Raw genomic sequence first — 10,936 nt, 5'->3', positions numbered from 1 at the left:
CCATTGAGCCCTATGGGAGGCTTTCCTTGGGCCGGGTTGGAGCTGCAGAGTGCCATTGAGCCCTATGGGAGACTTTCCTTGGGCCGGGTTGGAGCTGCAGAGTGCCATTGAGTCCTATGGGAGACTTTCCTTGGGCCGGGTTGGAGCTGCAGAGTGACATTGAGCCCTATGGGAGACTTTCCTTGGGCCGGGTTGGAGCTGCAGAGTGCCATTGAGCCCTATGGGAGACTTTCCTTGGGCCGGGTTGGAGCTGCAGAGTGCCATTGAGCCCTATGGGAGACTTTCCTTGGGCCGGGTTGGAGCTGCAGAGTGCCATTGAGCCCTATGGGAGACTTTCCTTGGGCCGGGTTGGAGCTGCAGAGTGCCATTGAACCCTATGGGAGGCTTTCCTTGGGCCGGGTTGGAGCTGCAGAGTGCCATTGAGCCCTATGGGAGACTTTCCTTGGGCCGGGTTGGAGCTTCAGAGTGCCATTGAGCCCTATGGGAGACTTTCCTTGGGCCGGGTTGGAGCTGCAGAGTGCCATTGAGCCCTATGGGAGACTTTCCTTGGGCCGGGTTGGAGCTGCAGAGTGCCATTGAGCCCTATGGGAGACTTTCCTTGGGCCAGGTTGGAGCTGCAGAGTGCCATTGAGCCCTATGGGAGGCTTCCAAAATCATGCTAAGTCTGAAAGTTTCGCCCGCTGCTTACGAGCGCTCAATACGAAAAAGTCGCGACAAGATACGAGCGAATCGTAATGGCTACGAAAAACTCGCGTTTTTTCGCGAAAATCGTATTGGTAACGTAAAAGTCGCAAAAAATACGAAAAAGTCGTTTTCCAATCGGAATTTTTCCAATTCGGATTTGAATTTGTGTCTTAGTAAATCAGCCCCATAATGTTGGAACTTAAACGGGGCTTGAACTACAGAAAGTCATAAAACTTATATTCTAAAGTCTACTACGTATCCTAGTGTCTTCTATATATCTGATACAACAAGGTCAATATACCATAGAATATACAGATGTGGCACAGCATTTATTCATTCAGTATCAGCTCACAGACAGGGATATAGAACAACAACAGAGCAAATCAAGCACAAGGGTTACAGAATATCATGAAAAACACAGGTGAAGGGAAGTAATGACTCCGGTGGAAGTAAAGGACTGACTGTGAGAGTTTACAACATTGATGGTCAAGCTTTAACCCAACACTTCAAAGGCTGAGCAGGATACTGGGAGCTTCCAGTCCACTGAGAAAGCTATGTATAATGATATGTGAAAAGATAGTGGTCTGTAGTTGGGAAAGGGAGGAGTTTATTCATAAGGAGGTGCCTAAGTGGACTGCTGTTTTGTTTGACTTTGCTCTTTGGGATCAGGAAATAGAATGTTAGTTTCATTTTCAAATGTTGTTCTATTCAGTGCAAGAAATAACACAAAACATCGATATCACTGGGCAAAACATAGGCAAAAAGTGTGTTCAGCTCAAGCCCTATTTATTGCAACAGTTTTCCAAAAGCTGGTATACTTTCCCTTTAATTTTGCATATTGTTTAAAATTATATATTGCAGAGATATCAAACTTCATTAAAATCACACACCTCACAGTTTACAATATGTTATATGAAGAAGACCCTGAAACCATCAACCCAAGAACCAAAAAAAGGCTTCTCCTAAGGAAGGTACATCTTGCTCTGCTATTTGGAACAGCAAATGGAAGGAATACAAAGGAACAAGCATGACATGGAAAACAAGCACAAAGTGTTATTCCAAACCCTCTTTTGAACACAAAATTAACTTTAATGGGAGACAAGCGCCCTTCCTCAGGATTTTACAAGGGAAGCCACCCTTCTAAGGGACTTTGGGAAGTCACCCTTCATCAGAAACTCTTGGTGAAAGTCACTCATCCTCATCATTTGGGAGGACTTGCCTCCCTTTCTTCTTACTCTGGTTTTCTGAAGGACAAGCCACCCTTCCTCATATATTTGGGAGACAAGCCTTCATTCTTCTTAGATTTGTGAAGGATATTGAAGGACAAAGTATTGATGGGCAAATTCACCCTTCCGATGAAATTTAGGGGAGAATTCGCCCTTCGTCAGAGCATTTGGGGACTAATAACAAGGACTCAAAAATTCAGGAGACAAGCTATCTTTACTCTGGAATTTTGGAATGAAGTCAACGTTGTTCAGAATTGTCACAGTCGTCCTTTTGCATACGGTTTTGTGTTGCACTGTTTTGTTGTTATTCAGTTTATTGCTTATACACCAGGGCAAGGACATTCATCTTTCAGCCCAAAAGCTCATTTTCACTACAGCTGCCAGCACCCAAAGCCAGTTATAATAGAAATTTTACAAGAGTGGTAGGAGCATGTGTTTAACAGGATTTGCCTTACGGTGATGATCGGGTATTTTAGAAGATGAATTCATTTGAATTATACAATTACCAGGCATGGCATTACTGACAGGGTCGGACTGGGCCGACGGGACACTGGGAAAGATCCTGGTGGCCCCCGACCCTTGCCGGCACTCCCCCGGCCGGGGGGGGGTGCAGGGGAGGACAACGGATGGGGATCCTGTGGGGGGTTAGAGGGGATTCTGGGTTGGGTTAGGGGGTGCGAGGGATGCAGGGCCCCTGGGATAGGAGCCCAGTGGGCCCTGCACCCCCCAGTCCGACCCTGAATACTGAACTGTTTTAAGATGGACACATGCAGCCACCAACTGTTTGGATGACCCATTGTTCTGTGTGTGAGTGTTCTGAACAACCCCACTCAAAAGTTATTGTGCTACAGCTGACTACCACAAATGCATGAATTCTGATTGGTTGATGACCATTTGGTATGTGCATTGGTCAATGATTAACCAGGATTATGATATACAAGCTGTGGTCAGTAATATGTATTATCTACCTGTGTTGCCAAATTGCACAATATGCCACATAGCAGCAAATCAGCTGTGAATCGGAAGCCTTACACTGGCCTCATTTTCATCTCAGTGAATTTGAAGGAATAATAGCTTCCTAAGCTGAGCCAGCAGATGCTATCTATATTATAGTTCTGCGCTAGATGGTAAAATCCGTTCAAGTTGGCATTATAGCATATCTTGTACCACCAGGCTCCGCGGTCGATGTCAGCGCATTTACCTTCATACATATCATTGTCCCGGTCCTTTGTGGTGAATTTAGAGTAGTTGGAATAACTCATGGAGTCTCCTTATGAGGGAAGAATGAGAAAAAAACATTAGGCAGGTACAGTCCTGTGGGATATTAATTACATGGGAACAAGTTTGTCCCAGTCCCCAGAGCAGCAATTCACTTTCATTGGCCTAGTGCCGATACAGTAATGACAGCAAATGACCATTCTGTGACTCTGGGAACTCTGAGTATCACTCATGTATTATAAGGGATAATGTACCCCCTACTGTAAATGATAAGGATATTAGCAGTCACTGAGTGGTTCTGTGCCCATATAAAGGCACAAGGCTGCAGGCTGAGTTATACAGGGAACTCTGAGTATCACTCATGTATTATAAGGGATAATGTACCCCCTACTGTAAATGATAAGGATATTAGCAGTCACTGAGGGGTTCTGTGCCCATATAAAGGCACAAGGCTGCAGGCTGAGTTATACAGGGAACTCTGAGTATCACTCATGTATTATAAGGGATAATGTACCCCCTACTGTAAATGATAAGGATATTAGCAGTCACTGAGGGGTTCTGTGCCCATATAAAGGCACAAGGCTGCAGGCTGAGTTATACAGGGAACTCTGAGTATCACTCATGTATTATAAGGGATAATGTACCCCCTACTGTAAATGATAAGGATATTAGCAGTCACTGAGGGGTTCTGTGCCCATATAAAGGCACAAGGCTGCAGGCTGAGTTAAACAGGGAACTCTGAGTATCATTCATGTATTATAAGGGATAATGTACCCCCTACTGTAAATGATAAGGATATTAGCAGTCACTGAGGGGTTCTGTGCCCATATAAAGGCACAAGGCTGCAGGCTGAGTTATACAGGGAACTCTGAGTATCACTCATGTATTATAAGGGATAATGTACCCCCTACTGTAAATGATAAGGATATTAGCAGTCACTGAGGGGTTCTGTGCCCATATAAAGGCACAAGGCTGCAGGCTGAGTTATACAGGGAACTCTGAGTATCACTCATGTATTATAATAGATAATGTAAATGATAAGGATATTAGAAGTCACTGAGGGGTTCTGGTTTTCAATCTGATTAATACATGTTAAATCACAGAATAACGGTGTTTAAAAATTTACTTATTTGAGTCAAAACATATTTGTTTGGCAGCTCTATATACCCACTCTCTGAGAATTTTCTGTTGGACCCACATACCACATTTTTCTGCCAGAGTAACAACACTGATGAAGAAAACAATGCTTTGTCCCCCATTCTGCCTGTATCTGTGTGAACTGACAGGCCCAGGATCTGCCTATGTGTCACAAAACACAGAGCACATTTTGGCTAAAAATTGTGTATGTTTTGTAAGTAAGTATTTTGTGCCAAAAATCTGCCCAAAGTAAAGACCATAAGCCTAAACCAGAAGCACAAACAGGGAACTGGGCTTCAGGGAGAGAGGAAACTTGAATAAACAAAGGTTTGTGACATTCAGTATTCTGAAGCAGGGATGGTTCAAACATAACAAACAATTCAAATGTCCCTTCTTACCTGCATCACCGGCAACATATGGGCCGATTATTAGTGTATAACTGTCCGACTCCGGTAAAACCCTGAAAGACGAGTATTTTGCATAATGCTGTATGTTATCAAAGTCTCTCAGATCGACTCGCATTTCCCATGTTCCTAAGAAAGCAGAAAGGCTCATTACTGTAGGTGAATGCTCAGTAACGCAACGGAATGTTCTTATGCTCATTTCCATACATTAGATTTTGCTTTTTCCACTCAGACCGACTTTCTCTCGGGTTAAGTTGGAAATACATTGGCCCCACCTGATTGGCCCCTGGGCTGGCTGGGTAGATATTATATACTATAAGTACTTTATATATGCCCACGCTTTAGAATGGGGCAGATGAGAGTGGAAAGATTGACCCCTGCCTTTCAGGGCTGCAAGGCCATTAGGACCAAGAGGAAGGGACTATGGACAAAGCCGGCACTTAGGAACAGGCAACAGTGTGGTATCAATGGTATCATATCAGCATCATATTGTGAAGTTCAGTAGGGATCAGGTCAGGAGTAAATAAATGATCAAATGATCAGACAGGAACTAAGCAATTAAAGGGGGGGTTAACCTTTCCTGAAAAAATAACAGCCTTTCGAAATATATGTTTTCCCTATTAAACACTGGGATTAAGCATCATTTTTACTGCTCAAGCCACTAAAATACTGGCCAGGGGGCATCCCTAGCGGTGGAGTCACCAAGTAACGACCTGACACTAAACAGGTACAGATACCCAGGAGCTGAGCAATTTGGCTGATTCCAACTGCACTGCCAAACCTGCCCACGTACGGCCATCTCTATTGTCATGGGTCCCAGTACAGAACTGTATCACCCAATCATGGAAGGGGAGGCACCAAACAATGAGGGGCCTTCTGTGTGGATGAGAATTATAATGCTCAGAGTTGCAGTTAATAGGGCTGCAGGGTGGGCATCTCTTGTAAATACTGAAATACTGATTCTTATTTGACATGTCCTTAGTGTTATTAGATATGTTTCCCCCCAAGGGACTGGGGTCATTCAGAAGTCTTCTGCCCTAAAAACACAATAGGTTTTTAAATTTATATCACTCAAATAACAATAGACTGACAAATGAAAAGCTGTACCTGATGATGTGAAATTACTGAGATTATCATTCCCCAACCAGAACTCAGTCAGGCGGCTGCCAAACCCCCTCTTGTAGGAATCCCAGCCAAGGTAGAAGTCTACTGAGCCATCATAGCGTCTTTGGAAAACCTGCGCAGGATAAAGAAAGTTACAGGTAATACTGCCCTGGGCTCTGGGTGATACCTAGGGCAGGTCCAGACTGGCAATCTGTGGGTTCTGGCAAAGGAGCTGCTGTAAGGTGCCATAGTCACTCACTGTTTATTGGGCTGGGGGGGCTGTTTGTGCCTCTGGGTACTGGGAATGCCAGGGGGGCTGTAAGGTGCCACAGACAGTCACTATTTATTGGGCTGGGGGGGCTGTTTGTGCCTCTGGGTACTGGGAATGCCAGGGGGGCTGTAAGGTGCCACAGACACTCACTATTTATTGGGCTGGGGGGGCTGTTTGTGCCTCTGGGTACTGGGAATGCCAGGGGGGCTGTAAGGTGCCACAGACAGTCACTATTTATTGGGCTGGGGGGGCTGTTTGTGCCTCTGGGTACTGGGAATGTCAGGGGGGCTGTAAGGTGCCACAGACAGTCACTATTTATTGGGCTGGGGGGGGCTGTTTGTGCCTCTGGGTACTGGGAATGCCAGGGGGGCTGTAAGGTGCCACAGACACTCACTTTTTATTGGGCTGGGGGGGGCTGTTTGTGCCTCTGGGTACTGGGAATGCCAGGGGGGCTGTAAGGTGCCACAGACAGTCACTATTTATTGGGCTGGGGGGGGCTGTTTGTGCCTCTGGGTACTGGGAATGCCAGGGGGGGCTGTAAGGTGCAACAGACAGTCACTATTTATTGGGCTGGGGGGGGCTGTTTGTGCCTCTGGGTACTGGGAATGCCAGGGGGGCTGTAAGGTGCCACAGACACTCACTTTTTATTGGGCTGGGGGGGGCTGTTTGTGCCTCTGGGTACTGGGAATGCCAGGGGGGCTGTAAGGTGCCACAGACACTCACTATTTATTGGGCTGGGGGGGCTGTTTGTGCCTCTGGGTACTGGGAATGCCAGGGGGGCTGTAAGGTGCCACAGATACTCACTATTTATTGGGCTGGGGGGGCTGTTTGTGCCTCTGGGTACTGGGAATGCCAGGGGGGCTGTAAGGTGCCACAGATACTCACTATTTATTGGGCTGGGGGGCTGTTTTTGCCTCTGGGTACTGGGAATGCCAGGGGGGCTGTAAGGTGCCACAGACAGTAACTATTTATTGGGCTGGGGGGGCTGTTTGTGCCTCTGGGTACTGGGAATGCCAGGGGGGCTGTAAGGTGCCACAGACAGTTACTATTTATTGGGCTGGGGGGGGGGGCTGTTTGTGCCTCTGGGTACTGGGAATGCCAGGGGGGCTGTAAGGTGCCACAGACAGTTACTATTTATTGGGCTGGGGGGGGGGGCTGTTTGTGCCTCTGGGTACTGGGAATGCCAGGGGAGCTGTAAGGTGCCACAGACAGTCACTATTTATTGGGCTGGGGGGTTGCTATTTTGAATCCCAGTTCAGACATGACCTACGGTGCAATACACTGGCCTACAGGTCTTGCTAATAATTCAGATAAAGTAGGTATCTCCCCTAAGCATGCATATTTTGGATTTGGATCTCCCATGAGTGACAGCTATGAGGCGCTGCCAGTAGAGGAGCTTTAAAGGGATTGTTTTTATGTTGGATATTAGATGAAAAAGAATGTAAGGTCTGATGGGAAATAAAAGCAGTTTCCAGAGGAGTTAATGGTATAAAACAAGTTTATCAAAGATGGGCAGATTGTTAGTACTTACTATCCAACCTCCCCCATCAGTGTCCATGTCACACAGAACCTGCAGGGGCGCCATCCCATCCGGGTATATTGTGTACCAACCGCTCATTACCACCCCCTGATGCAGCAGCTCCTTGCAGTTCCTGGCACCTAGAACAGTAGAACAATAGAACGTCAGACACCAGGTTGCGGAAACCAGGCTGATTAAGCAATTAATTACACTGGGACAAGATCCCATATTAGCTTTCATTGCTACATCATGACTCCTCCATGTTTTTTCGGGGGAAAACAGCAATAACAACTGGTGCCCTCGCTGGTGGTTTCTAAGGAACATGGCCATCCTACTCATCAGATCTCATCCCAGTTGATCACCACCAAAGCAGAGGTCAACTAGTAAAGTGTTCTTATGTACTCATCCCTTGAGTAGAGTTCCAAGTATCTCTACAATCTACACCAAACCCCGCAGAATGGGCAGGCCTTTACAGGTACGGCAGGTTTAGAGATCCATGGGTTGTTCTAAAAAGCGTGACCCCCAAGGGAGGAGTGTAAACATAAAGGGAGCCAACCAACCGAAGGCTCACAGATAACTTTATTGTCATAATTATATGTAAGTAAATAGCACTTGGTCTTTTTTTTTGGTATGCTAAGCCACCCCAAATCTACATTTTCTCCAGCTATGATGGCGACTCCCTGCACCATCACATATCCAACTGCTGCCAGCAGACCAGAGGCGTATTTACCATATAGGCACTCAAGGGCTTGTGCAGTTTAGGGGGGCAATGGAGGGAAGGGGTGTAACTTGCAATGCACCATGGGGGAAAGGAGCATCACACATACGCACCACTGAGCACTCCAACCACTAGGCGGTACCCAGAGCAGCACTGGACCAAAATACAGCCGTGCAGCAGACACTGTAATATTCATTAATATAAATCAATGTAATATATTTAGGATTGTATAATTAAATAGAGCATGTTGAGCAAACAGTTAAGTATATACTAAATTCCTGGCCTGTTTAATAAACCTAACTGTGTAGCAGAAGAAAGCTGCACTCATTGGCCAAGTCAAAAGGAATTTCCCATTTCTACCAAGTAACTTCCTAAAGTGCAGCTCTTTGCTGCTGCTCAGTTATCTTAGGGAATCCCATTCCGATATATTCAAGCAAGTTTTTGGGCCCTAGATGGCTGATCGGAAGCACCAGGGAATTCTCCTATTCAGGTTCCTGTCATCTCAAACACATCTGGCACTATGGCCAGTTAGGCATTTGTTGAATAATTTTTACTCACCATTTGTTCCGTTTACACCTTTTTCTCCTGTTGATAAAAGCACATGATGAAAAGCATTAAAGGGCAAGAGGTTACCCATCGAAGGACTGGCTGAAGAATAGATTTCTATTAAGTATGAAACCAGGTGAGTCTTAGGGAGTGGTAAAGGTATAAATACGAATAACATATTGGGGCCATGCACAAGCCATTATATAAGAAATATGTGAAACTGCCAAAAAAGGAACAACTTAAATCTTATAAAAGGATTTTCTTTTAAAAAAAACTTACCTTTTGGACCTTGTGCTCCCATCTCACCAGGATCGCCTGTATAAACAAATTTTGGTAAATGGATTCAAAAGGGAAATGTATATTGGCATAAATATAATCTCTGGAACCATTTCTTGGCACGGGACCAACTGAAATTTCTGGGCTTCCCTACACAGGTCTTATCAACACCCATGCCTCACCCATATGATGAATAGATACAGAGCTAACAGTTAGGGTTACAGGTGCCTGCAGGTGTCATATTATCTCTTGCAAAATAAAAAAACGGAGAGCTTAAGCCATTCTAGTATCTGGGTTTATTTATACTGACGATTTTGGCCTCTGAAAAAAGAGCCAGCGCTACACATTAGAACTGCTTTCAGCTAACCTATTGTTTCTCCTACTCCCATATAACTGGAGGAGTCCCAAGCCGGACTTAGATTTCTTACTATTGAGTGCTATTCTGATACCTACTGGGAGCTGCTATCTTGCTCCCTTCCCATTGTTCTGCTGATCGGCTGCTGGGGGTGAGGGGGGGATATCACTCCAACTTGCAGCGCAGCAGTAAAGTGTGCCTTAGTCTGAGCTTTCAGAAGGAGCCAGCGCTACACATTAGAACTGCTTTCAGCTAACCTATTGTTTCTCCTACTCCCATGTAACTGGAGGAGTCCCAAGCCGGACTTGGATTTCTTACTATTGAGTGCTATTCTGATACCTACTGGGAGCTGCTATCTTGCTCCCTTCCCATTGTTCTGCTGATCGGCTGCTGGGGGGGGGGGGATATCACTCCAACTTGCAGCGCAGCAGTAAAGTGTGCCTTAGTCTGAGCTTTCAGAAGGAGCCAGCGCTACACATTAGAACTGCTTTCAGCTAACCTATTGTTTCTCCTACTCCCATGTAACTGGAGGAGTCCCAAGCCGGACTTGGATTTCTTACTATTGAGTGCTATTCTGATACCTACTGGGAGCTGCTATCTTGCTCCCTTCCCATTGTTCTGCTGATCGGCTGCTGGGAGGGGGGGATATCACTCCAACTTGCAGCGCAGCAGTAAAATGTGCCTGAGTCTGAGCTTTCAGAAGGAGCCAGTGCTAAACATTAGAAATGTTTTCAGGTTACCTCCATATAACTGGAGGAGTCCCAAGCTGGACTTGGATTTCTTACTATTGAGTGCTATTCTCATACCTACCACTAGGTGATAGAATCTAGTTGAATCCCTTGTACAAACCTTTTGCCCCATTTGTCCCATTGATACCAGGATATCCTTTCAGCCCTGAAAAGAAATGAAATCAATATTAAGTGGCAGCAATTTGCTGAACTGTCAGATATTATTCTACAGTCAGTATAGGGCTTTATATACCAGATAAGCACAGATCCGTGTGGGGTTATAAAGATGAACTACAGACAGGCCAGTTATACAGCTTTATGGAAAGAAAGAACATTTCTGGTTTAGAAGAGTCACTCACCTTGCGGCCCGGGGATTCCGGGATCTCCCTTTAGAAGCTCAGTACATCGAGGTATTGGGTAATGGGGACTCGGGGTTGGATCTGTGCACACATTTAAGTAACAATAAGATAAACAGTAGAATCATTAAATAATCGAGAGGGAAAAATATATGTAGTTAAACACAACTAGAGATCAGACACAATTTGGCAAGTGATTATAATGGGATTATTTTACCGCTAGGGGTTATCAATCCTATTGGGTTTACTAGTGAGCATGAAGGGAAAGAACCAGACCTGATTTAGTTGGCACTAATACTTAGGTTTTATATATTGCATTTTATGGAAAAAATATATTGGACAGGCCTGGTCCTGAAAGACACAAATGGGGACTATTAATTCAATACATTGGTGC

The 10,936-nt window shown here is 45.4% G+C and overlaps 1 protein-coding gene across 1 annotated transcript; it reads right to left on the bottom strand.

Moving 5' to 3' along the window:
- Positions 1 to 997: 997 nt before the first annotated feature.
- Positions 998 to 10,711, bottom strand: LOC100493748 (ryncolin-1). Its single transcript, XM_002945094.5, has 8 exons — positions 10,546 to 10,711; positions 10,308 to 10,352; positions 9,107 to 9,142; positions 8,840 to 8,866; positions 7,576 to 7,703; positions 5,777 to 5,906; positions 4,664 to 4,798; positions 998 to 3,180 (listed from the first exon to the last, which is right to left on the bottom strand). Exons 3-8 carry the CDS (start codon positions 9,126 to 9,128, stop codon positions 2,939 to 2,941), a joined length of 684 nt encoding a protein of 227 aa, XP_002945140.2. The 5' UTR covers positions 9,129 to 9,142; positions 10,308 to 10,352; positions 10,546 to 10,711; the 3' UTR covers positions 998 to 2,938.
- Positions 10,712 to 10,936: the final 225 nt, after the last annotated feature.

Source organism: Xenopus tropicalis, chromosome 6 (assembly GCF_000004195.4).
Source record: "Xenopus tropicalis strain Nigerian chromosome 6, UCB_Xtro_10.0, whole genome shotgun sequence".
In the NCBI taxonomy this organism is placed as follows: Eukaryota; Metazoa; Chordata; class Amphibia; order Anura; family Pipidae; genus Xenopus; species Xenopus tropicalis.
This window is presented reverse-complemented; position numbering and strand designations above follow the sequence as displayed.

Bases quoted from the DNA above. Each gene is read 5' to 3' on its own strand.
- LOC100493748 (XM_002945094.5), bottom strand. From the start codon at position 9,128: ATGGGAGCACAAGGTCCAAAAG. The intron at 8,867-9,106 runs GTAAGTTTTTTT...TTTTATCAACAG, and splicing joins GGGAGCACAAGGTCCAAAAG to GAGAAAAAGGTGTAAACGGA. The intron at 5,907-7,575 runs GTAAGTACTAAC...TATCCTGCGCAG, and splicing joins CTGATGGGGGAGGTTGGATA to GTTTTCCAAAGACGCTATGA.